Source organism: Poecile atricapillus, chromosome 13, assembly GCF_030490865.1.
Source record: "Poecile atricapillus isolate bPoeAtr1 chromosome 13, bPoeAtr1.hap1, whole genome shotgun sequence".
In the NCBI taxonomy this organism is placed as follows: Eukaryota; Metazoa; Chordata; class Aves; order Passeriformes; family Paridae; genus Poecile; species Poecile atricapillus.
Genome location: NC_081261.1, coordinates 8,802,168 through 8,829,888, shown reverse-complemented (window position 1 = coordinate 8,829,888; position 27,721 = coordinate 8,802,168). Strand labels below are relative to the sequence as shown.

At 41.0% G+C, this 27,721-nt stretch overlaps 1 protein-coding gene across 1 annotated transcript in view; it reads right to left on the bottom strand.

Moving 5' to 3' along the window:
- Positions 1–27,721, bottom strand: part of TRPC7 (transient receptor potential cation channel subfamily C member 7) — a 65,497-nt gene that overhangs the window by 25,590 nt on the left and 12,186 nt on the right. Inside the window, exons 2-3 of the mRNA XM_058848775.1 lie at positions 19,931–20,113; positions 4,117–4,281 (exon numbers count right to left, since the gene is read on the bottom strand). Of these exons, the coding sequence (XP_058704758.1) occupies positions 4,117–4,281; positions 19,931–20,113 (348 nt within the window). The remainder of the gene's footprint in view (positions 1–4,116; positions 4,282–19,930; positions 20,114–27,721) is intronic.

The window sequence follows — 27,721 nt, the reverse complement described above, 5'->3', positions numbered from 1 at the left end:
CAGGAAAATCAGAGAACAGCCCAGACAATGAGGGCTGTCTATGAGTGACCTCTCAGGGTTGTAATGTTTGAACATGAACTTCAACCAACCTGGGAAGAAAGAAAACACATCTTGAAGCTCTGCAGACAATCCTAACAGTGCCATGTCGCGTTCGGCGGGAGAAATGCAGCACTCAATATGAATGATCAGCAAGTCTCATTTATTGGTAACTCTAAAACCACTTATATAGCATCAATAATTAGGCTCATACATAGTGCAAAAGCAAGCTCATTATTGGATATTTCATTTAAGGTCAACTCCACCTAATTCTACATTCCTGTGATCGCTCATCTATGCTGAATTCACATTCTTCTGATTACAGCGTCCTGTTCCCAGTTAACAGTTATCATCAAGGCCTTCCTGACTTTTGCAACATCTCACACCAACTGTACTCCATTGTCTAATTCTTTCCCAGCTAACTGCTGCATGGGAAAGTGACCTCTCTAGCCATTCCTCTATAGTTGTAGAGTGGGGAACGGTTCTAGAGCGGTTCTAGAGCGGGGAACGGTTCTAGAGCGGTTCTAGAACGCACCTAGAACCGTTCTAGAGCAGTTCTAGAGCGGTTCCAGAACACACCTAGAACGTACCTATGAAGGAGGGGTGAAGGGCCGGTTCACCCCTCCTTAGTCAACCTGGTGTCCCGCAGTGCCATTTACTCTTGTCATTGCATTTTTGGGCAACAGATTGTGCAATTTTTCTACCCAATCTCTTTTCTCTTTTGATCACCAATGAAAAAATTTTGGAGTCCAACATATAACGCAACAGTTTATTTCAGAGTCACAGCCTCCAGGACATGGATGAGTCAGCAAGGATATTTCAGGATAGGATAGGCTGAAACTTCATGGGTCATGTGAACAGTCTGTGCATCCAGAAGTGAATGAATGGCTAACACTAAAACTGGTTTTAATAAAGTCAGCTCAGTGCAACTGAGTGGAAAAAAAAAAAAAAAAAATAAGGTTGAGGTACAAACTCCAGTCAATACTATGTATCAAATTTTTGTGGGTAGTATTTGGTATGGTACATTCTAATCCCACAGAGCTTTATTTAAGAAAATTTTCCGTTGGGGAGGATAGGCTTTAAAGTATGCTCCTAGTTAAGATACATCATAAGAATGTGACACACAGTAATGTTGCCCAGGACAGCTCCTATTGCAGTATTTCACATTAGAGATTTCCTCCATTTTTCTCACTGCCTTGGTCCAGAAATGAGCTGACTCACGCCTGGGCACCTGTGTGCCTCTGAAGACAGGCCTGGTTTAAGTTAAATATCTTAACTGATTATTACTATGGAAAAAAATATTTGCCCAGTTGTGTAACATCAAGATTGCCTCCATCAGTAAAAAGACAAATAAAACACTTGTAAAGTTGACCAGGACAAAACTGGGCTGCTCAGAGTGGAGATGCTGCCTGTGTAGAATTTTCTGCAATAACACTGTGAGAGGATATCAGGCTCTTGGATCAACCTGCAGCTCCTGAAATTAACAGTGATGATTTTGGGTGAGATACCAATTCTTAGGGAAAAAATTGCATTTGTTATTCAGTTATTTCTATCACAGGCCCCAATCAAGAATCAAGAATACATTGTTCTGATCAAGGTAAATGCATGCATTAAAAGACAATACCTGCCTGAAAGAAATTTCAATTGGACTTTGTGCTAGAAGGTTACATGTGGTTTTTCACAGTCTAGTGGGGTGAAAAGGAAGGAACATTGAAAAATGAGAATGCATGAAAGGTTCAGGATAATGAAATCAAAGCTGATGAAAAGTATCTTTCCCCCTGTCCTGGTTTAGGGCAAATTTGAGAGGAAACCTCTGAATGAGGTCCTTCCAGAAAGCAAATTCAAGCAGTTCCTCCCCCAACTGGTTTGGGAAGATATTTCCTTGGAGAAAAGCAGAAAAAACTGTTTATGTAACAGAAATATTAAACAATAAAACTTTTCGCTGTTTGAAGAGATGGCAAATCCAGAAAAGTCCTTTTCATGGGGTGTAGCTCAGCCTGCTCAGTCTCTTACCAGAACCTCCTGCTCTGGAAAGTGCTGAGGCCCAGGCCCCGGTGGGCCACAGGGGTGAGCTCCTGGGGTTTTTTGGGTTTTTAGTCCAGAGCAGGTTTGAACAGATCCAAGGAAAAAGGGGGGAAAAAAATGAAAAAAAAAACAGTCTGGGGAGCTTCTCTGCCTCAGCTCTCTAAAATCTGACTGCAAGCACAGGAGAGCTCTGTCCCGCTGTCCGTCCTGGGGGTACAAGCATCATAAAGTCACCCCAGGACTCTCCCCCTTTTTAAATTTTAATACACCTCCCTCAAGAAATTAAAACCAAGTAACTTTCTCAAGTTTCTTACTGCTGCTGTAAAAGTGTTTTAGTTTTAGTTTTTAATTTTAGTTTTAGTTTTTCTAGTTTTAGTTTTGGGGGGGAGGTTGTCTCAGTTTCTTTCCCTTTAGTTTTTATGTTTTTATTTTAAATTCTCCACTTATTTCTAGTCTAATTGTTCTTCCCACACATTGCTCTATTCAAATGTGGCTTCTGTAATTCTGAGACTGCACAAGTGATGCTGTTGGCTGGTGTGCCAACTCCCAACACATTCAACAGAGGTGAAGGAAATTAAACAGCTTCATAAACCCCTGCTAGACTGTGCTCTGGCATGAGGGAATTGAGGTGGTAATTCCACACAACAATTCCTGCTACGATCCAGCCAAAACCTCCCACAGAACAGCCTGGCTCTCACATGCACTTCTCTGTGAGCACCTCTGGAGTCCTGTCTGGTACCCATGAAAAATGAGAGGCCTTGTGTTGATACAGATCTTGAGGAGATTAAATTACATTCTCTTGGAGCTGTTTTGGAGGAGACCAAGGCTTAAACGTGTTTTATTATCTCAGACATACTGAAGGACTGTTTTTCTGGTTGTATTAATGTGTGTTTCACATTATAGTCTTTCCTCAATACTAATTGATGGATCTATAACTACTTGAGTTTGATAAATTTAGAAAGGATTCCCCACTGTTTTTTAGAGGAAAAGGGAGAAGATACTTTCAAAACTGAATAAAATATCAGTGCTGAGGGTCATTTTGATGTTTATTTAAGTACCTGTGACAAGCCTCCTGCAGAAGACATCAACATTGTAAGGGAAGATGTTGCTGGCTATTGCTGAATGGGAAATGATCTTCTCCCCTGCCACCATTTTTCTGTGGCAAGAGCAGTGACAAAGCTATTTATCACTCAGCCACACACCTATTTATCTGCACTTGTTTGAGCAGACTCTTTCAGGATGAAATCTCTACCGATTTCATACCACAAACAACTTGAGATTTTACCTAAGCTAATGATTGGCTCTGGTCCTCTGACCTCTAGGTCTCAATAAACTCTCCTCGTCCATCTGATCCATATTTAGGTATAGAGCAGTATTCCAAGTTTCATCATCTTTTCTCTCAAAACCATAAAAATTTTATGATTAAGTCTAGTCTTTGCTGCAACACTAAGAAGTTTCCTGGGGCTTGCCAGAGTTTCAAGCCCATGTTTGCTCCACAAACTGCAACCACAATTATGCTCTATTAACTAAAACCACAATAATGCCACATTAACTAAAACCACAACAGTGTTCCACTAATTAAAACCACAAGCTCAGAAGGAAGAAGGAAAGGTAAGAAAGGAGCCCTGAAAAAGGGAGGAGCCCACAAGGAAAAATGCACAAAAGAGCAAGAATTTAAACATCAGAGTTAACTTAAACAAGAATCTTCTCCTTTAGTTATTTCCAGTTTTGTTGGCTCTTCTATTTTTTCTTCACTCCTATGTTGTTATCTCCTACACATTTATTTTTCCTTTTGTTTTCTTGTCACTCACTCCCTCACCCTCTTTGCCCACCTCCCCACTTTTTTTCCCTGTAAAGATGAATCTCAAACCATGACAGTTCCACTCGTGTCTGTCAAGCTACACCTCAAGCTTGCTCTCCCCTGGGGTAATCTTAGAGGATACCATGAATCACTTCCCAACAGCTTTATGGAAAAATCTGGGGTTTCATTCCAAGTGCTGGGTAAAAATGCCTGGAATGAACCAATGAACCCTGCACACCACCAGGAGTTTGTACCTTGCTGCAGGGAGCGATCCAGTAGGCTATGGCGAGGAAGGGCAGCCCGATGGAGACCCCAAAGACAGCCAAGAACTTCACAGCTATGGATTGCTGCCGTAAGCCTGAGAGGTTTTCGTACCACATGGTGAGCAGTTGCTGCTGGCAGTTGGGGTGAGCAACGAACTGTAAAAAAAAACAGAAATAGGGACATCAATGGCATTGTCTGAAGAGGTTGAGATTTCAGGGAATAACCTTCTGAACTTGCCCATGGAACATGACAGGTCATGTCTTTGTTGTCCAACACAGAAACAGAAACCTGCAAACCAGGCACACAGGACCCCCAGGTACTGGCAGAATGTGCATCGCTTCTGCTCCGTGTCTCCTCTAGAGAAAAGCTATTTTTATATGATTAAAAAGCAGAATGTCTGAGCCAAATCCCAAAATCCATCAGTGGTCAGCACTGACAAAATGCCTCAGAGTAAGTTACCTCTTGGGGTAAGACAGTGTACCCTGAGATTCAGAAGACACAGAGGTGCTTGGGAGTCAAACTGAAAAACACCATGATGACTTTGCTAAGGACAGAGGCCTTTGACACAGCAGCTTAACACAGTGCTAATATTATATTGTTCTATTCACTTTGTAAAGACCAAAAGGGAGCCATTCTGCAGGGCTCTCCTGCAAGTTATGAGATCTGGCTGGTGTTTTGCTACTTTAAATGCTTTATCTCAGAGTACCTTTCAAAATATGACAGCTCATTCTTTACTGATAGGACAAAAGGACGAATTCAAAAGCCGAAGGAAAAGCTGTGGTGCTCTGGTACAGAAAGTACCTGTTTTGTACCCTGTAACTGAGACTCTTCTTCAGTTTACTGTTCAGAAGTAAAAAAAAGAGGTAAAAGAAAAGGTGAGCGGCAGAAAAGTGAAAAGGGCAATTTCTTGATGGTAAAATTACAGCACCACCAGATCCTACCTAACAGTCTTATAATAAAAGATTGAATTTCTTTAGTTCATATTGTTCTTTGAGGTGATTGAATTTAGAATGTGGCTATCTTTAATCACAAAGAAGGATAATTAAAATGCAAAATAACAGAAAGAAAAAATGAAAAAGAAGTATGTTGTTGATGCAGCTAATTGCATTAGTAGAACCAAGGGTTCCATCTATTAGTTCAGTAACTGAGTAAATGCTCCTAGGAGGGAAATGTAAAATGCTCTATTCTTTCAAAGAGCAGAACTTTCTGGAGGTGAAGGGGAGGATGAAGTGGGTCAAGAAAAAAATGAGAGGAGGAAAGCAGAGGGACCATGCCTGGCAGCTGCCCCTTGCCCTGGATCAGCCCTTTAAGCTTCACCCAGCTGGAGCATTTCAGCTGTCATCTGTAGTTTTCTTGGGACTGAAAAGCAGAGAAAATTCTAACTGTGCTCTCATCTTCACTATCTGTGAACCGATTTGGGAACTTAATGGACTCTTTTTGAGATGTTTGCATAACAAAACTGTAATTGTTTAGGAGGAAATACAGTTGCAAAGTAATTAGGATTACTCTGGAGTAACACTTTTCCTTCATTAATAGCACATTACCAGCTGTTTAAAATACACTTCTGAGATGATTAGACTTTGAGGTCTACATTTCTCAAAAAGAAAAAAACAAACAAAGAGACTCTACACCTTCCACTGAATAAATCAATCAGAACTAAGAAAATTGATGGGTATGTTTAACCTCCTTTATCTTTAGAATATTTTCCTGGAAATATTAACATTTTAATATGCTTTTTTTTTAACTGCTTTCATGAAAAAGAGGGCTTTCAAAAAAAGATTATTAAAAGTCATGAGTCCTAGTCCTTTTGAGCATTTAAAGTTTAAGGCTGAGGTGATGACAGGAGTATTACAAGGAGGCATTACATTCCTAATGCCCGGTGTTTATGTTTGTCCTAGTGCTGCTTGGGCTTGTTATCTTCCTGGCAAAGGGACAGAAACATGAAATGGAAGGAAGCTCAGTAGAGAATTGATCCCTTTTGCAAATTTTATTTTCAGATATCATGAATTCAACAACACTTGTAGTGACTCATGGAAAGGGAAATGACACTGGTGAGTGTGCAGACTTCTGGGATGAAGGGCCTGAGCAATACCCAAACTTCCTCCTCCTGTTGCAATTGATCACTGCATTATGAGAATTGATTCAAACAAAGAAATCCAGTTGTCCTTGGCAATGAGACAGCCAAAGACTTCTGGTTGGCATTTCAGAGACTTCATCAGACATTTTAATCTGTCCATTTTTTCACTTGGTCTGGAAACAGCTACAATGAAAATACAAATATAGGAAATTTGAGAAGGAATTGCCATAAAACCCAGTTCAGTGGAACAATTTATTTTGTACAAGGCAATAAAGACAGGCAGAGGGCCATAGAGCCTAAAGGGTGTTCATCTGCCATCTGTTTGGCCCATATCCTCCCATTCCCCACACCACTCAGGATTTTCCACTCCCAGACCTGCTCCTGGCTCAGGGGTCTCATCAGCCCTCACTCTAGAAACACTGCAGGCCCTAGAGAGGAAGCTTACCAGATTAAATACCAGGAAAGTGGTATCCTTAACACTCAGGGAAAACTGAACATTCTCAAAAAGTTGAACAAATTCAAAGGAGAAGAAGGGAAGGAAAGGCTGGAAAGCCTCATCCCCTGCTCCTCCTCTAACAAACTGGGTGCAGTTACTAATAAACCCCCAAAACTTGCTACTGGGACTGGGAGGCAGGGGAGGACAAAGAAACCACAGACCATACATGTCTTGAACAAACTCCAGGACTTTTGTAAACTCCCTATAAATCATTATCACCATGCCCAGCAATATAGCTATTCTGCCCCTCCACTGTAAAAGCTATGTGTTAGAGACAATACTGGAGTTATCTCCAGGTGAGAAAAGAAGCCTAGGGACCAGAAAAGTCTTAAAACCTCAAAAAGCCAAGGGACCAGAGACACATGAAGGCCTCTACTCAGAGAGACATTATGAATTCAAGCAGCATGGATGACTGCTTTATCCCAATACAGAGTAAGTGAAACCAAATGCAATCAGTACAGGCTTTTTCCACTTTCTCAAGCTCGACATTGGGCACCAAAAAGTATTTGTCCTGGTTTAGGGCAAATTTGGGAGGAAACCTCCAAATGGGGTCCCTCTAGAAAGCAAATTCAAGTGGCCCCTCCCCCAGCTGGTTTGGGAAGGATTTCCTTGGAGAAAAGTCGAAAATGTTTACATAATAAGCAAAGTACTCACAAACATGAAAAAATGAATAATGGAATATTCTCGTTCTCGTAATAATGGAACCTCTCATTGTTCTGAGGAGATGGCAAATTCAGACAGTCCTTCTGTGGATGGGAGAGAGAGAGAGAGTCCTTTTTGTGGGGGTGGCCTCAGGTTTTGCTCAGTCTCTCCAGGGGTTGGGTCAGCACAGCCTGGGGGCCGCAGAGCACAGCGCTGGTGTTCCCAGACTGAACAAGAGCTGAACAGCTCCAAAAAAACTTCTGGCCTCAGCTAACTAAAACTAACCAAACTAAAATTAAAGGAGAGCTGCAGACAACACAGTCTGAGAGAGAGAGAGCTGAAGCTCCTATTTCTTATGTTTTTGAATACAGCTGAAAAAAAAAACCCACTGCTTTTTCTTCTCTCCCCTTCCCTCTTGGATCTAGTATTAAAGGCTCAAAACTTATTTCTGGGCTAAACAGATGAATGGGGATACAATTCAGCATCATAAAGTCACCCCAGGGCATCATCTTACTCTGATTATTACAAAAATGAGGGAAAGATAAGTTTAGGGTCAGAAAGATCAGAGCATGAATGAGTTTTGATCTGTTATTTGTTTACAGCAAGCTGTACAGTTTTCATTCTTTTCTCTATCAGGCATTAATGAAACACACAGTGACCCTTGGGCACTGCCAGCCCTCTCTCTATCAACATTTCAGAAACTGATCTAAGATCTCCTCGAAGATCTTACAGAGCCATTTAACTTTCTCTCCTCCCTGGGAATGGGCACTGACACCAAGTTAAAGATTACACTAATGCTTTGGTTAGTGACTTAGGCACGGAGGAGAACAGAGCTTGAGACAAAAGCGTCAAGGCAGAATGCTTCAAAGCATAATGACAAATGGTGATGTGTGATATTGAATTTCAGAGGACTGAATGCTGCAGTGCTTTTTCAATGTTCCCATTAAACGCTATTTTCCTTTCTTCAGTGATGGAAGATGAGGCGAGGAGGCTTTTAGGGACAAACTGTGGATGCTCCTGTGCTGCAGACAAGAAAGAGTGGTGTGACCAGGGCTGTGCAGAAGGGCAGGATATCTCTGATTGAAATGGAAGCACTGGCAGTGGAGGGGATTGCCTGGCTCCAAAACCAGCCACTTAAAAGCATTGAGTGCTTTATCTCCCGAGCAGAGTCAGTAAGGTAATGAATGCATCAGGATCTGCGAGCTCAAGCAAAATGTTTTCCAGTGCTCCTGCATTCAAAAAGCACGGTGGGAGCCTCGCTGTTCCCATGGCCCTGCGATCCCAGTAGATGGCAGTGGTTTTTCCTGATACCGTGCACACCTCTTGATAGAGGAAGGAAATTGTTCTTCCCTCCAGCCGATCAGTCACACAGTTTTTTAGTTAAAAAAGGCTAAAAAACCCCATAATAAAATCACTTATCAATCAGCTCAAATAATGAAGTCACCAAAGCAGCATTTTTGACAGGCAGTGAAAGACTTAGGAAGGTATTGACACCTCCAAAAGCCCCTGTCATGTGCTACAGGGGATTAAAGGAGAGACATGAATATTTATCTGGAATATGGAAAAAAGTTTCTCAAAGACTTTAGTGGGTGTTGAAAGGACCCAAAGGAAGAGTTTTACATATAGGAATAAAGAGGGTGTTTTAGAGGATACCATATGTGGATACCATATTGTGATTCCTTTTTCACATTTCTATCTAATTTGATGTGTGACAGCTCTTTCTGGAAGCTTAATGTGTTATATGCATTATGGGGAAACACTTTTGTCTCATGACAGAATGAGAGATTTTCCTTAGCATAGTTGTTCATAAAAGTAGGAGTTTCACTCCACAGATGATAAAGTACTTTCATAAACATATAGAAAGTTACTTCTGATAGAAAACAGTGTACTAGAGAGACTTTTTATTTTGAGGAGAGGAGAGGAGAGGAGAGAGAGGAGAGGAGAGGAGAGGAGAGGAGAGGAGAGGAGAGGAGAGGAGAGGAGAGGAGAGGAGAGGAGAGGAGAGGAGAGGAGAGGAGAGGAGAGGAGAGGAGAGGAGAGGAGAGGAGAGGAGAGGAGAGGAGAGGAGAGGAGAGGAGAGGAGAGGAGAGGAGAGGAGAGGAGAGGAGAGGAGAGGAGAGGAGAGGAGAGGAGAGGAGAGGAGAGGAGAGGAGAGGAGAGGAGAGGAGAGGAGAGGAGAGGAGAGGAGAGGAGAGGAGAGGAGAGGAGAGGAGAGGAGAGGAGAGGAGAGGAGAGGAGAGGAGAGGACTGAAAAATGGTGTCAGCAGAAATAAGGAAACTTACAGCAAGACAGTTAAAAGATAGAGGTCAGCCTCAGCTGATTGGAATTAATCGTGTAGAAAGAAGCCAGTATCTCTTTTATTACTGAAATAATTCTATTTCCCTTAAAAGTACAGAAATCTACCACTGAGGCAAAAGAATTAACCACTCAGACAGGATCATCTCACTTTGATAATGTATCCTCCACTGAATAGCCAGGGGCTGTGGTAGGAAGGCAAAACTCATCAGTGAAGCAGTGAAAGCAGATAAAACCCTGCATATCAGAACTAACAACATGAACCTGTGACTATAAAGTCCTGAGGTGCTCCTGTCGTGTCCTCTCAGTTTGTGCCCTCCCTGTCAGCCTCATGGCAAACTTCGGTGTGTTTAATCACTGAGTGCAAGCTGAAAAGGAGCTGCATAAATAGACTTTCAGGAGAACATTGGGGATGTCAAGAGACACTGGCAGGGGCAGGGATGAGCAATTTCTCTTTCTATCATGTAGCTGCATTCATGTCCTTGGATCAACCTTTCTGGGTTCATTATTAAGCATTTATCTTTTGATGTAGCTCTTTGCTTCTGCAGCCCTACATTTATTAACACATTTTAGGCTGCAGCACCTGCTCACAGGAACCCTGGGCTGGGTGTGTAATGCTTCAAATGCCAGAAATCTGAGGGAAAATGCTGAGTCGAGTCATTCAAAGGGTTTCAATTGTCACCTTGTGTCCCTGAATTACAAGTGAAAAAGAAGGGGGCAGCAAATGGGTTGCATACATGGCTTTTCCCATTTTTCCAGCCCTTCCCATGGCAGGAGGGTGCTGTCAGGAGCAGAGGAGCATTGCTCCTGCAGGGATCCACACATCAGAAAAACCAGGGGCGGTCTGAACCACACGCATTGTGTGCTCTGCAAAGTTAAAAGTACACCAGAATTATCATGAAGATTTCCTGACACCTCACAGACAAACACAGCCCGAGCTGAGCTCGTGTTCCCAGCAGGAGCAAAGCCAGGGCTGCTCTGGACGGGGAATTGAGGTTTCCTTGGCAGCTTTGCTGTGCTTGAGCAAAACCAGAGGGAGGGAGGGGGAGCTGGGCTCGCTGCACAGGCTGGGCTGTTTCTCCCAGCAGAGCCTTCACCAAAGGAGAAATGAAGCCATCCTTTTCCTGCAGGTCGCTGAACACTGTGGGAGTATCAGCAAACATTGGCAGGGGTGGAAAAAAACTGAGGGAAAGGTCAAAGCAGGATATTACTGCTCCTCCCCTGAAGGGTAAAAATTACACTGCCATTTCACCAAAGAGGATCAGATGAATTAAGATGTAAACATATGCCCACATGTACATGACAGGGGGAAAAAAATCAATGAATGTACTAAAACAAAACATAGTTTCTTTGCTTTCATAACACTTTTCCCTTTTGCAGATTCCTTTGCTATTTTAGGCATTTTTAAGACTTGAAGCCTAAATAAAGGGTCTGCATTTACACTGAATAAAATACTTTTCTTGAAGTGAAACATAGTTTTTTGGGGGCGGAAAAAAAGGTGGAAAATGTGTCAAAACTTTTTTTTTTTAATCCAGTACAAGTCCCATTACAGACTTGTTTCACTTGATGCAGAGCAGAAGATGACAGAGCTCAGTGGGAATTACTGAAGTTTGCTGGAAAACACGCAGTTCAGGGAAAGAGCAGCCCAGGCAGAAGCCTTTCCTTATCTCCACATTGTACTCTGCTCTGTGAACCTCTGAGTGAACAAAGAACCCTTTGTTTTGCACAAACTGTTCTGAGACCTTAGCAGAAGCAGGTGGGATATTTTATCTGATACTATGTATTTATTTCTTGCTCTGGAGTGCGAAAAAAATTGCCTTTAGCAAATGCTATTAAATTCTGACAATTTAATAAAATTAAATTAAATTTAATTTAATTTAAATTAAAAAAGGGCTGAAATTGTCAGAGGGTAAATACGGCTGTAACTTGGTTCACTCTTTGCTGTTGTGGCTGTGAGAGAGGCAAATAAAACTGCAGAAAGTTTAAGAAAGAAACAGAAAAGTACATGCCCTACTGCTAATGAATTAAAAATAACAAGTAAAGTTCTATTCCAAAGACTCATGCTGTGACACTGGGACCGTTTCACAAAAAAAAGACCTGCTCTAATTATAGTTAAATTCTATCCTTGGCCACGGGCCCTGCTTTAGAAACACTTTGCACCAGACTAACCTTACAAGAGAGAGTAAAAACAGGTCCAAATTCCTTTGCCCAGCTGCAAAAGAAAGATTTTCGTGGATGAAAGAAAATTAAACTGATCAAGTCTCGTTTCAATGGGATCTAACCACAGCATTAAAGGAAACACTACGTGACAAAAGTCCTCTGAGATATTGCTGCAGACACCCAGAGAACAAGGAAATGTCCCTGCCCTGAGGATTGCTGCTGCTTTCCCTCTGTCCCTGGGGTTCATTTGACTGTCTAATGGCATCATACAAATATTCATGAGATTCTTGCTCATCCTGCATATGAGCTATGTGACAGGCTTGGTGAATATTCAGACCTGCTATCTGGAGTCTAACTTCAGCATTTTTAAACCTGTAGCAAAGGGAAAAGGTTTGGGCAAGGCCCAGATGAGCCAGGGTTATCAGGAAAAAAACCCCAACTAATTGTCCAACTTCAGTCTCTGACTTACTTTTTGGGCACCAACCCACAAGTATTTAGTACAGTTTTAGTAATAAATTGCACCTCTCACAAAATCTTTCACATTGTTTCCTTCTGAACCAAAACACCTTTTTTATTAGAGCCATTTGGCAGAGGGCAAATACTTCACAACCCAGGATACTCACACATTCCCCAGTTTTATTAAAATCCAGTATCTGGACCCACTTGCTGGTTGACCTGAGTTATCCAGTACAGAATTATAATTCTGAACACTTAAAACCTTCACGTAGCTGGTTTACAGGCACATCTCCTTCCTGTGACTCATTCTGCTCTGTAAAACCAGGAGTGCTTGGGGCAGATGTGCTCCCTGCCAAATCAGGGTGCATTAACAGGACTGGGATCTCCCCTTGCAGAGGTGACAGGGGACAGCAGCAGGGCACTGAGGGCCATCCCAGGGCTGCTGTGACTCCCCACAGCCCCCGTGGGGCTCAGCTCTGGGAAGGGCATGGCATGATCCTGTTAGGATGAGTGACGTGGGTGGAAACAGGCTTTGACCAGGCACAGCTTAAAACCTAATAAAAACAAATTAGTCTAATAGAAAACAAAAATAATAGGGTAAATAAAACTGCCAAGACCACTGCAAATGCAATTTACCCATTGACACTAATGTTCTTCAGTGCTGACTGGAAAGGCAAAATTAATAATCATAGTGGAAGGGACTTTTGTTGTTCTGCAGTTGATTTTATACCATATGAAATGAAAAGACAAGTCTGATATGTTTGATATGTGTATCTAGAAAACACAGAGTTTCCACAAGTTCTTTGATTGGTTCAGTTTATTCCTTTCTCTGCCTTAAGTTTCTTTATAATTTTACTTTCCTGAGACAAAGATAGGGCTTTTTTGGGCTCAGAATTCTTCTCTAGGGTAGGGAATAAGGTGGTTGACTCTTTGGAAAACTTCAGTTTCTTCTTCTAGTGAGCTGCATGTTTTCTGAAGAGATTTATTGTTACAGTCTGATTTCTCATTTTACATATATGAATAAATCTTATCACTGAATTATTTATCTGAAAACAAGAAACTGAATTGCAAGTCCCAGCCTTTAACATTCCAGGATTTTCATATCTGTGCAAAATCAAAACCGCTTGAAAATCCTTATTATTGAATTATTCATCTGAAAACATGCCACAATAAAAAATTACCAAACAACAATGTCCCTTCGGAATCTGAAAAAACAGCCACAGAGGGCATGGAAGGAAAGATTTAAAATGCCATAGCTCTTCCTCCCCCAGGAGAGCCAGGAACTATTATTTTCCCTTGGCTACATGGTGAAGGAACTGGGCTGGCACTGGAGCTCCAGTGCCTCTGGTGTAGATGGATTTATTCCCAGCAGGGCTGATGGGGAGGCAGACTGGCTCATAGGATGAGACTCCCCTCTCCATCAGGTACAGAGTCCCAAAAATGTGCCCTAATGCAAACATCACAGGCGTGTGACAAGAGGCTGACACAGGAGAGCCTCACCCTGGGACAGTGTCCATGCAGACCCATTTGAACACCGCTTGGGAAAAGACACTCAATAACTTGAAATACTGATTCATTTATATTTATGTTAAGGGTTCTACTCATCCATATCTGAGTTTCCATCCCAAATGCACCTTTACAGGTCTGTTGTCTATAGGGAATTAGGCAAAGTCAAAATTGCAGTCAGCTAAGGTCAGGTTTGTAGCAAACAATATTAATTGCTCTTTTCTCTGGGAATTTTATTATCAATTATTAATAAAGGTAATTTTAAACCCTTTCCTCTGAGATGTACATCCACACTGAGGTTTTGATGTGTTCTTGTGCTCACTTGTCTGTATCTTGACAGACATTTATGACCCTGTGACACTTTGCAAATGAAAATAGTTCAGTCTGCATATTACAGTTAACTGGGAATATTGCAGACAATATTCAGGATGGAGAAATGATTCATTGAAACCTTAAGAGGATGGATGGATGGATGGATGGATGGATGGATGGATGGATGGATGGATGTGCAGGAAATAACAAAATGAGATTCATCAAGGAAAAAAAATGAAAACATCTGGGAAAAAGGAAATAATCAGAGTCAGATTTTAGTGGGAGGAATGAACCTCGCTAATGAAATACTCAGATATAAAAATGCATTCTGTGGGGAAGGGAAGTAACTCCTTCCCTTTACAATCTCTGTCAAAACATCGGCAACATGCAATTAAAAATTTAAAAAGAAAAATTACATGGATAAGCTTTAGGGTCCAGAATGACCACAGTGTTTCCACTGACATTAAATTATATTTTATAGTATTGACTGACTCTCCTCTGACAGAAGCAAGAGATAATTTTCTGCCCACCACCACTGTCCAAGCCACCAATGACTTCACAAGACCTCAGTTAAATACTCCTGAAACTAAAAGCTGGAAAAGAAAATCAATGAGGGATTGCAGAAACAAAAATTCAACTTTATGAAAGCCCTTTTTTGATTGAGGAGATATCCTTGTGGCTTCTCATCAGATGTTAAACCATAACCCTGTCCTGTTCCAGGCCATATCTGTGTGTTTTACAGCCACTGAGGCACGGAAAGATCAATGTTTGTCCTGTGAGAAATCCCTGAACTAAAGTTGTGGATGTGAATCATCTCATATGGGTTACCCAAATGTAGTTTTCCCTTGGTGTTAAGGCTGGTGTGCAGGCTGTGAGCCTGCTGTGCCCTCTCCCCTTTCCCTGCAGGATTCCCTGCCCAGGGCACTCCTGGCAGGATTCTGCAGGATAGCTGCAAACACATCTCACCCACCATGGCACCTGGCACACTCTCCTTGCTCTCCTTGGCCACAACTCCTTGTCAGTTCTGGGTTTCTCCTGCCTCTGTTCTCCACCTGATTTTCCTGTGCTTCCTGGGCAAAACCCAAAACCTGTCCTGGGTAACTTTCCTAAGGATGCTCCAGTGGAGCTGTGTTTGGGGCAAGTGTCTGTTACTGCACATTTTGGGGGATAAAAAACGCACACAGGCAGGGCTGGTTCTCTTGTTCATTCAGGGACTAACCTTCTCCAGCTCCCATTCAGGCTTTTGCAGCAGTTCATGAGAGCTGGGACGTCTCATGCCCTCAAGGATCTGAGTCGTGTGACCAATGCAGTGAAAAGTCATAATCTAATGCATCCATGAGTATTCTGTTCAGAGCATCCTCCATATGGTAATTATTAATAATATAGTTATGAAAAAAGTTCCTGTTCCAGCTCTCTCTTAAACAGGATTTACACAGCCATCTGGTATTCTGTTCAATTCTTTGTTTTTTTTTTTTTTTTCCCCCAACCCAATTTACGTGTCTTACTGTTAATTAAATTAAAACTCGTGAAAGAGCTCTTGCTTTGTGGTGGTTATGAACAGAGCTGCTGAGAAGACTGAGATGGGCACTCAACATTTGCAATTAAAAGAACAGAGCAATGATAATTTTGCAATTGGGAAAGAAGGGAAATTAATGTCACCTCCTGCAGAGGAGCAACAGCTTTACACCTACAGAGAAGCCACAGCTTTACACCTAAAGGTAAATGTTGACACAAGACCCCTGCCAACATTAAAGAGAGACAAGAAAGTATCATATTGGTACAGACTAAAATGAGAGCATAAAATATAAAGGCATCTGTGCAGCTGATACACAGCAGCAAAATGGTTTTGTTGTGGGACATTAAAACATTAATTTTCTCACTGTTGGCTGCACAAGGGTAGTTCCATCCTCTGTACCTCTCACAAGTAGAAATCATATTAATGGCTTAATTAGAAATGAGTTCACACACAGAAAAAATGTGTGCTACCCTTACATTTCAAGTATCTGGGTGAAAACAAATTGGTTTGAATGTTTCAAGAAAAGAGAAAAAGCATTAATATAAAATTTTTAGTCAAGAACACAGTAGGCTTTCAGAGGTTGTAAACCTGCATGAGGAGCAGCTGAGGGTATCCATGGCCCATGGAGCTTATGGTCCTTGGCATCAGAACTTGAACATAGCAATCAAGTGACTTCTGGTTATAATCCACCAAAGCCACCTGTTCCACCTTAATGCTGCTCTTTATTTTGCCACTTCTGTGAGCAGCTGCTGGAATCCTCTGGAGTTTGCTGTCACTGTGAGAGCTCCCAGCCTGTGCTCCAGGGTCCAAGTGAACCCCTGAACAGTCTGGCTGCAGCATCAGCAGAGTGCTTGGCTGCCCTTCCTGCACCCAAGCCTCCTCCTGCCTGTGCCCCTGCAGTGCTGGGAGACACAGAAATCTCTTATTGGCTGAAGAGTGCAAGTGCAAAGCATCACTAAATAAACCAGGGGAGACAATGGTAAATTTGCAACAATCCCATAGCATGGGTTAAAAGTTCAGTTCTTGGAAAGAATCCAGGACTCAGTAAATGCTTAAGTGGTTGAAAATTGTTTTGCTCTTGATGAACTGTTTCCATTTTAATAATTTTCAAGGATTCATTAAGACAGATGATCTAAAGCTGGAAAACGTGGGCAGAGGACATTTGAGTGATTTTTTTTCAAAAATCCTGAGATACAGAGTAATTATTTAGTTCTTTCAGAAAATGTGAAGAATAACAGCAATACAGCATTTTTCTAAACAACTTTGTAAACTACTGTAATTTTAGGTTTCTCCTTGCTGCAAAAATATGTAAAAGCAGAGTTTCTTAATTCTTCAAATATCTTTTATAAAGTCTTTGAATTAGAACCTTAAGCTTCTCACCCTCATCTCATGTGTCTGTAACATGCTTTGCAGAAAAAAAGGAAGAAAGAGACCAACAAGTGAAGCCTGTAAATTTTGCTGCTTTCTTGAATGACTTTACAAGATTCATCTCAAACTTTATAAATCAGGAAAAAAATAATGATCTATAAAACTGTGTCCTTTCACTTGACCAGAGAATTGCTTTTTTGAAGTTGAAAATGAACGAGGTAACAGGGGACTTTAATTGGAAGCACGGAAGGAAAAATGCAGAGAGGGATCATTTAGGGCATGGACAAAAACTTGCTGTAGGTACCAGCTGCAGCATAACTGAGCAGAGGAGGTAAGAAGGCTTCAGCCCTGATGTAAACACAATATTTTCCTCAGATAGCTGTGACTGCAGTGACTGCACTGTATGAGGACAGTGAAGTAACAAAGAAATTTGGAAGAACAAGGAAGATTTTAAAAGATTTTGCAAAGGTCTGATGAAACTCTGCAGATGCAATTGCTCTTCTGTCTGAGGGTGGGAGTCCTTGACATCTTTCCCAGACTCTAGAAATAAAAATGTGATGAAATACAGACTGCATCAGCCTCTGTAAAAGTAAAATAATGGATATTAAATAATAATTTCCAGTGCCTTTCATGGTTCTCTGCAATTTTTCATCAAGGAAAGCCTATTGTAGGCACTGAGTATTAGTATGGAAATGTGAATTAAGAAGCTAATGCTAGAAATAGATTTCTTAAACATCAAATATTTCTTAAAATTTTCCATGTGAGTGCAAATATTTAGTCTGGATATGAACTTAATGAAAAAATAACTCATAGCCACTAACAAATTTTTTTTTTTTTTTTCATTTGTCAGACCATTCTGAAGTCCCTGAAGTTGTTTTGTATAAAACTCCTGTGCAAGCAGGGTCATCCCAGAGCACATGACACAGGATTATGTTTGGGCAGTTCTTCAATATCCCCAGTGAGGGAGACTCCACACTCTCAATCTATTCCAGTGCTTGGGCACATGAACAGTCAAGAAATTCTTCCTCATATCCAGGCAGAACTTCCTGGGCATCAGCTTCTGTCAGATGTCTCTTGTCCTGCTGCCTGGAGCACTGAGCAGAGCCTGGTGCATCCTCTGGACACCCTCCCTGCAGACACTGACAGGTGTTGATGAGCTCTCCTCTCAGCTCTGAACAGGCACAGCTCCCTCAGCCTTTCCCCAGAAGAAAGATTCTCCAGTCCCCTAATTATCTTTATTCTCTGCTGAACCCCTTACAGGAGCTGCACATCTTTATCGTACTGAGGAGCTCAGAACTGGACAAGGTCTATTCAGGATGAGTCATTAGCTTTGAAAAAGTGACTTGAAATTTACAGAATCTGTCCAAGAATCAGTTTATTAAATATGCATAATACTATACCCTCTCTATTATAGCATTTCCTTAAAATGAAAATGGATTTCAAAGTACAGGATTTGTACACATAAACTTAAATATCTGTCAAGTATATAAAGAGCTTGCATGTGAAATGCTTTGCCTCTTAAGGAACTAACTACCCTGTTACCATAACACAATGTCTTTGTTCAGTGAGTGAGACCAATATCAGCCTGTTATCATGTCACTGCCAAAGCCCAAAGCCATTTATCTGAGCGTGCCTCTCTCTCCCACAGACTGAACTATCTCGTTTTTGAATTAGCAGTTAAATACTCATCTTACACATAGACACACACCGCTGCTGAAAAGAATGTGCTGAAAACTGCTGAGCTGAGAGTCATCATGAGACTGCTGAGTGCCCAGGCTCACATCCTGTAATTAGTTTAACAGTCATTACCAGCGTGCAACAGGTTGCTGCGATCCAGAAAGGATGCTCAGATTTCCTGGGCTTAGGAAGATATTTATACACTGAAAGATCAACTGCACATGACCTCCCTCGGGTGCCTTAGGTCAATGTTCATGCATTGTACAAAGTTTCAGATATAAATGGTAAGAAATGGGGGAATGTCCCTCTGGAGCCAGGTAAGCCAGGGGGGAAGTGCTCAGAGTGGCACAGCAGCTCCAGCTCGTGCTCTTGGTATCAGAGGGATGACACAAATTTTTGGAATGATAAGTGAGCAAAGTAGCACAGGAAAATTCACACACTGAAAAGGCTTGAGGATCTGTCAGAGGTCCCTTGCAATTCAGAATGTTCTGTGATTCTGTGACTGATGATTCTCAGGCCATGGATCACTGGGCACTGGTCCATGATGAGGTACTCTCTGTGTCTGTTAGATTAGTTCCTTTTCTGAAAGAACACCCGAGCAAGCTTGGCCTCCTGTCACCAGAGTAATAGTTTCAATAACTAAACTTGACCCAGCTTGTTGAACATCTGACTGAGAGTGAACTGAGATGTTCAGCTTGGTTTTGGTGACGGAACAAAGAGACACAACATCCTAGGAGAAAATATTTGGCTCCATGCTACGTGCTCCTGCATGAAGGCATTTAATTTCAAATATGTTTTAAGATTCTCTTTAATTAATGGCTTTCATGACAGGAAAAGACCTTCTCCAGCCAGCACAGCAGCACAGTCAAGAGGCAAAATGAAGCAGGTGGTGGGTTTGGGAGGGGAAAGAGAGAGCAGATGTTAGCTTGAAAATTTGGAACACTCTTTGAGTCCCGTAGCAGGAGCCCAGTTTCCATCAATGCATATTGTAGGAGCAATTAATTGGGACCACCCAGGCCTAGAATCTGCCAGAATAACATTTTCCATTCACACAACACACTTCTGTAAGGCTGAACAGTTGTTTCAAATACTTCTACAAGAATTTATTTTTCATTTTGCAGATAACCTTCTCCGTATTAAAGGGTGTGAGAAAACGCAAATCAAGCCACAAGTAGCTAAAATCTAGGGATAGTCCTGGTCCCACTGAAATCCATCTTTTGTTTATTTTTCAGGTGGCATCAAGGAAGCATAATTAAATGTGAAGCCATATGCCCCAGGGACCCAAAGGAAGAGCTTACCTTTTTGACCTCGTATTTGATAGCAAGTTTAATCCTGCTCAAACTTGGCCGGTGGTGCTCAGGGCACAAGTGGATGTTCACATCTCCATTCAGAATAGCCTCCACTTCTTCTGTGTCTCTGCACAGGTCCAGCACCCCCACCACAAAGTCCTTGCATTGCATAGATAGCTTCCGATAGTCGTTCTGAGGAAAAACAGAGAAAAGGAGTTTTATTGTGCACTGAGAGCTGGGCTGCAAACAGGCAAATGAAAAAAGGAAGAGAGAGCAGTTGTGAGAAAGGTTATTACTTCTGCAAAACTGCTGCCTGGAAAAGCATTTGATTTACACAGCATTTTGGTGGCTTTTCACAAAAGTACAGGAACTCCTCCAGACTTAATTAGCAATGTCTCTATCAGCAGCAGAGTTTGCATGGCAATAGAACAAGTTTTACAGAATAAGTAAATAATTTCCAGGGAAATTTTGATTTTAAGCAATCTGCGTGGTGTATCTCTAGGAATGTAAAAATATGGCCCAAAAAAATGGTCCTGCTAACTGTTTAAAATATACAGCAAATTTTCAGTTTAGGTTCTGTCCTACTAATTCCATCTTTCGTAACTTTCAAGAAGTTTCATATCACTACAAAGAGCTGGAGCATCACACAGATGTGCTCAAATTAATTATATAGTTATAATACCAACTTCAGCCTCAAACCTTAGAATTTAGTTAAACATTTCTGAAAGAGCATCCAGATGATTATTGTCACAACACCTCTCCAAGAAATGGAACTTCAGAGACTCAACATGATTTTCTGTGATATCATTTCACTTTGCAAACCCAAATTACACTTATGGGGAAAGAGATAACCTGTACCTGACTTGACAGAGGGCTAGAAGAGCAATTTCCCTGCCTTAAATTAAATTAAATTGTGATTGATTTTCACATGAAGACACTTAAAAAACGAGCGCCCCCATCTGAGTAAATGTTGTAAATTAGAACACAATTAAGGTTACCATTAATATCATAACAAAATGGTGATATTAAAGGCTCTATGCAACAAATAGAAATGATAAGCATAAGACAGGCTCTAACTGACTTGAGAGATCTTTTCAAATTAGGTTTGATGAGTTAATTAAATTCAGTACCTTATCTAATTAAGCCAGCAGCCAAAAGAATAATATAGTTAAACCTGGCTTTGATGAAAGGATAAGGGTAACCTGACTTTGTGCTTCTGTATTTCCTAAATTATCAATTCTATCATTTACACATAGCAACATATTAGCCTTCCTTGTTACACGAAGATCTCAAAGCACTGTACAAACATTCATTAATTAGTTAGAACAGCACTGTCTAAAATGTGTAATTAGAGGTAGCTTAACTTCTTTGGCCAGTTTTTCCCCTTCAGAACTGAGATTATAATGAATTTCTTAAATCAGTTGGTTTAATGTCTTTGTCATAGGTTTGAGGTTACTTCTCCTGTGAATGTGTGTGTCCCAGCTCCACTTTTCATGCAGGGAAGAGCTGGGATGAGCACAGAATAATGCAATTATCACAGGGAACCAGAAAGCCCCTCAAGGCTCCAAGTGGGGCATGCTCACAGGAAAGGGAAGAAGCCACTTCTGATCCATGTTTAGGAGAAGGGGCTGAAGACAGCTGGGGAATAGCAGGGATTTTACTGCTGACACCTTCTGCAAGGTGAAACTTGTATGTTTATGTCCTCTTATGTATCAAAAAAGTTTAGAACTGAGTTCCTCTTTTTGTTCTTGAGTGTGTAATCAGACCAGGTGTTCTAATTGTGTTGTTAATGGAGAGGAGAAAGAACTTCAAATGTTCATTTAGAGGAGACACAGGAGTACAACAAACAGATCTTTATCGGGGTGAATGCCCCATTGCAGAAGCTAGGGCACCAAGACTTGCATAAATGTGCCAAGCTAGAGAACTAAGATTTAAGATGTCCTCATGTCTTGGGCAGAAAATGATGGTCCATTTACATCTAAATCTAGTACCTGAGCATTTTGTGGAGATAGATAGGATTTGTGGAGTACATGTTTTGAAATACAGGGTGAGGTAAGGTCTGAAATGTAAATGAAAGACAGATTGCACTTTATGGCTTCAAAGCACTCCTCTCGAATCAATTCCATGCTTTAATCTTCCCCACAAGATGAATTTCAATAAATTGAAAGCTTGCCTTTTCACTGAGAGAATAGATGGCCAAACAAAAGTATCAGCCTCAAAATAACTACAGAAATAGTGAAGGACAGCAAATACAGATAGATCTGAAAACATGAGTAGGGTGGGAATAAAATGCCTTGCTGCCACAGGTAATGGAGGTGCTTAATTAGCCCAGCAGCTTTAAAAAAACCAAGGCTGAGAACTCTGCTGAGCTTTAATACCATTCTCTATGTAATGTTTGCAAACTTCACAAGCTTACCTCTTAACCAGCACATTTTAAGTAATTCTCATCATCACTTCCACATCATCTGAACAACTAGTTTGGATTAGATTAGATTAGATTAGATTAGATTAGATTAGATTAGATTAGATTAGATTAGATTAGATTAGATTAGATTAGATTAGATTATTTTCCCTCTTCTCCTTTCTTGAAGGAAAGACATTTAGTAGCAGCTAGAAAAGTGCTTCCAAAGCATCTGCAAATGGCAGGTTCCCAGCTGGCAAACTCTGTCAAGACCCAGCTTTATGCACAACTCCAAGCTGAATGTTTTTACTGGTTCTGTACATATGTAGAAACTATGGATGGTTTCCTCATTCAAAGTTTTTTACTCTGATTTTTAAGTAGACACAAGCAGCCATACATCCTATCCAAGATACATGCTGTAGAAAGAATAGAATAGAATAGAATAGAATAGAATAGAATAGAATAGAATAGAATAGAATAGAATAGAATAGAATAGAATAGAATAGAATAGAAAAAATAAAATAAAATAAAATAAAATAAAATAAAATAAAATAAAATAAAATAAAATAAAATAAAATAAAATAAAATAAAATAAAATAAAATAAAATAAAATAAAATAAAATAAAATAAAATAAAATAAAATAAAATAAATAAACTGCCCTCCAGCAATTTTGCAGCCAGGCAGGAGGGCAGATTACATCTCTCAGGAGACTGCTCATCTGTTAAAACAAGTCTAAAAGATCACTGAACCCGCTGTGTCTTCTGATGATCCCTTTTACAAAACCATTTGTCATCTTTGTTCTGGCTTCCTTAATGCTCACAGTCATCATAGAAAATCCTGATCACCCTGATGGTGAGAACACACTCAATGACTCTCCTCATGTCAGGGTATTTCTCTCAAGCACATATTATTCTGTATTTAAAACTGAGATTAACAGAGGTCTGACAGCCAAGCTCCTCCTGATCCTGGCTTGCAAAGCACAGTTCTGGTGACGCAAGCAGAAATTCTGTACCTGCACCTAAAATCCTGTCCTGTGAGTTCTGACGCACAGGAAAAATCCCAAGGAAGACAAGAAGATTTATTTACAAGCAGCATCCAAGCTCTGTCGGTGTTTGTGCCAGCACCACATATTTCACACGTTTGCCTGTATTGCACACATTTGGAAGCATCCAAGATGCTGCATTCCCTGCAGGAAGGAGTGCTGGGACAGTGGATGGAAAGCTGCACCCCGGGGCAGAGATTAGCAAGGGGTGGGAGGAAGAGGTGAAGGAGAACAAGGATGCATTTCCAGGTACTTCCAGATACTGGTGAGCAGTTCCAGCACTTGAGGAAATGACCTGAAGCTGGGTCAGGAGAGGTTTAGTTTGGATATTAGAAAAATATTCTTCACCCAGAGAGTGGTTGGGCACTGGAAAAGGCTCCCCAGGGCAGTGGCACAGCACCAAACCTAACAGAGCTCAGGGAGCTCGACACTCTCAGGAACATGTTGGTATTCTTGGGACTGTTCTGTGCAGGGCCAGGAGCTGGGTTTTGATGGTCTGTGTGGGCCCCTTCAAACTCAGACCATTCTGTGATTCTCTGTGATTGTTATACCAAGGTTGTTGAAGATCATAGCCCTGAGGACCCCCATGACTCTGCCAGAACACCAAGGGGCAGATGGCCACTGTGTCCTGGGGTGCAAAGGGACAGTCCCCACTTCACCACTGCCCTGCCAGCCAGGTTTGACCCCTAAACCAGGCACGCCATGGCCCTCCTGTCTAGGTGAGTTTTGTGAGAACCATCCTGGACAGGCAGTGGGCAGCAAGTGAGGTCAGACTTGCACCACAGCAAGAAACTCAGGGCTGGAGACACAAAATCCAGCTCAGTTCTCCTGGCAGTGCAGCAGAAGCAGACACGGGCAATGACAACAACCCAAACCTTCCCAAGCACCCCAATTAGGTGCTGTATTATGGAAGTCTGAGGATTATGAGGCTCATAAACCAGATGGATTTTTACAGTAATGAAAATTGCAAATCACACATGAGAGATACTGGGGCCTCATCCTGACAGACTGAGCGCTGTCAAGCCTCAGGGGGGAAGATGAGGGATAAAACTAAGTAGGCAAGAGATCCATCCTGTTTCAAATGCCACATGGAAGAGAATTTTATTTCCAATAGAGGCGGTGAGCACAGAGGGATCAGGATAATGCCTGAGAATGTGACAATATCATTTTTTAAAAACTAGAACGTAATAAAAGTATTCCAAATTAGTCATTTCCTGCTTCTTCTAACCCTGTTGTGCATGTGGAGTTAAAAATTTCTAATTTTGCTGTTTTGAAAAGGCTGATGGTACTTGTCATTCACTGCAATTTTTCTGAGTACCCTATTATTATCTGTTGATTATGTTCTAAATGAACTCTGTCATGTCTCCACATCTGTTCAAAACCAACCAGATTTTTTTCAGAAAAAAGCTGTTTCAGGTCAGAGAGATGGAGTTTGAGTAAAAAGTTAAGTGAAACGAGAAAAACTAAGTCCAGAGACCTGTCTGGCATTTCTGGGTAGCATTAAATTTGCTGTACAAATGAAAGCTGTAGGCGCATTGCATGGAGTCTCTTTTTATGTTTCTTTGAGCTCTTGGCTCTTTGTATTTAATCTCCATCACACATACATATATATCAAGGAGAGAAATACTGCATTGCTTAGATTAACATTTTGAGAAGGGACAGCAGAAAAAAAAATGGAGATGTAATTCTGTAAATATGAACAGAAAACTCCCCCAAGTAAAGATTATTGTAGAAAGAAAACAAAGCTGAGAGAAAGGAGGGGGGACAAAAAGCAGAAATATTTCATGCAAGATTTGAAATGAAATTTTTAAATAAACCAGCATGTCAAATATTCAAAATGCTTATAAATATTTACCAATTAGATATCACGTGAAATATGCACAAACTTGTACAGAAAAGCTGTGGGACAGATTTCCTTCTGAGTATTTACAGTGTCTTTGGCTGGCCATATGTTTGGGATTGAGAAGAAGCACAAGGCCTGTGGGAGGGAAGGTGATGAGAGAAGATGCTGAGGAAGGGCCCTTGCTCTGATCCTGACCATGTAACTTTGTTATCCTCTGAAATGCACTGAGCACCCTCCCAAAGAGCTTTGCCAACTGCTGGCACTTTTGAATACAGTTGAGTGCATTCTTATTGTTTGCAGACGGAATGCCTACATGCACAGGCTGTATGCCAAGGCTGTACAGTTAATTTTCCAGAAAGCACATTCAGTTTGTTTATGTTCTCTTGCTTCTGAAGTGGCAGCACATCAGAGAATTATTGGAGCTCTGCGTATATTGTGCCATACCCGTGGGCATGTCTCTGAATTTAAAGTCCAGTGCTCATTTAAAACATTTCCCTACTCAGGTGCAGATTGCTAAATGTTTCTAGAGGTAGGAACAGATGTCCCAGTTCATTTTTAAAATGATCCAGACCTTGACTTCTTAATCTCCAGGGAGCATAATATAATAAGCAATCTGTTCATATACAAGAGTTTGACATTTCAGAAGTGTGACTCTGTTGCTTTCCAAGCAATTTAGACCCTTCTAAATGGAACCAAGACAAACCTGGCCATGGTTTGTGCTCTGAGCAGTGCCAGGTTGCAGCATGGCAGAGCAGAGGGGCCTCCAGGCAAAGGGGGACTTTAGATTCTGCCAGGAGACACTAAGAGATGTGGCCAATATAAGAGCCCAAGGACAAACCAGAGTGCTGTTTCTGTTGACATCATTCTTCTCCAAAAAAGCCCAGAAAACAACAGGATCATTTGATTGAGGACCAAATATTTTCTGACTTCCAAGAAGCCATGGAAATAACATCCCCTTGCATCATTACGAGGATTTCAATGGCAGTTGCACTGACTGATTTAAAATAAGACTGGTTTTTTGGGGGGTGTCTCTTTATTCTCCTCATCTCTTCATCTACACTGCCAAAACTCTTCTCTAAGAGAGCACATCCCTCCACTGAGGAGATAGAGCAGTAAGGAATCAATCAAACCACAGACTTTGGATTTCACCTTATAGCTATTGACTGGTAGATACATCAAATCCTTCAAGAAGCTCAATGAGATGGTGGTAATGATTCTAGTCGTGGAGTTGAAAATCCTTTAGAATTTGTTACCATGCTTTTGCAACATCATTTGCAGGTCCAGGTATATGTTTAATCCTCAGCAATAACATTCCAAGAACTCTGAAGTGTGAACTGTCAAAAGCAGCAGAAAGGACAGGTTTGCACCTCCCTGATTTGTTCCTATTCTTTTTCACTTCAGCTCTTTTCTGCTCTAGCTCTTAAAAATTTACCAATTCTACCAATAACTTCTTCTGGGAATTTATTCATATTTTGGTTAAATGAGCTTCTCTGGGACCAAAACTAATGAATAAATTTTGGAAGCCACTTTTCTATCAATAAAAACATTAGAAAAGGAAAAATACTTTGCTTTGACTTCCCCTTGGAACAATTCCTTTTAAAGGTGTCTGGGTGGTTTTTGTTAATCGAAAATTAGGGGATGGATTATTTGGGGAAGCAAAGGCAGGAATCAAACATAATCCTTAAAGGAAGTTAAGGACAGAGATTGAGCACAATTTCTGACTCTTCAACCAAAGTTTTAGATTCTCTAGCATAAGAAATTTCAGAATCAGTCCACTCTCAGCCTTTTTTATTACTTCTATTGATTTTCTTTACTATATGAAACTTAAAATAATTTTCCTGTACGTGTGAACTCCCTCTACACTGAAACTAATGGATGGCAAAGTTCTCACCCTGAACAGAATACAGTCTTTCTTTTCATACCTAGTGACTTGCCAGAAAAACACCTCCATCTCCTCTATTCCTTTCCCCCAAAGTCACCTTCAGCCTGGCAGGTACCATTACTGAGCATCCCTGCTCAGGAACATCAGTGCTATTCAGCAGAGATCTAACACCCCACTCCAAGTCTCTGGAAATATTTAATTAACCTAGAACAGAAATTATATTGGTTTACAACTTTTTTAAAAAATGAGAATATTTTAAGTCTCAAGGTTGGCATAGCAGCTTTTCAACATAAGATGGCATTTGATGCTTGAGGTACTTCTTTTTCCTGTCACCTCAGCTTGTTTTCAAACACACATTCAAATAAGCCACAGCTTTTGATTCCTCAACTAGGTGAAAGGTGGTTTTTTTCTTCCAGATTTTCCCTAGCTCATTTGAATGTTTATGCTGAAACACCTGTTTTCAGAAGATAAACTGTCAAGTCCCTGGATGTCACATAAACAGGACAGGCTAGACAGCTATTAATGAAATGTGCATGCCAAATGTGGGGAATACACAAATTTGGCCAAGGAGAGGGTCTGTCTCCTGTGTCCTGTCAACAGCTTCTCCTTAAATGCAAACTATATATTTCAA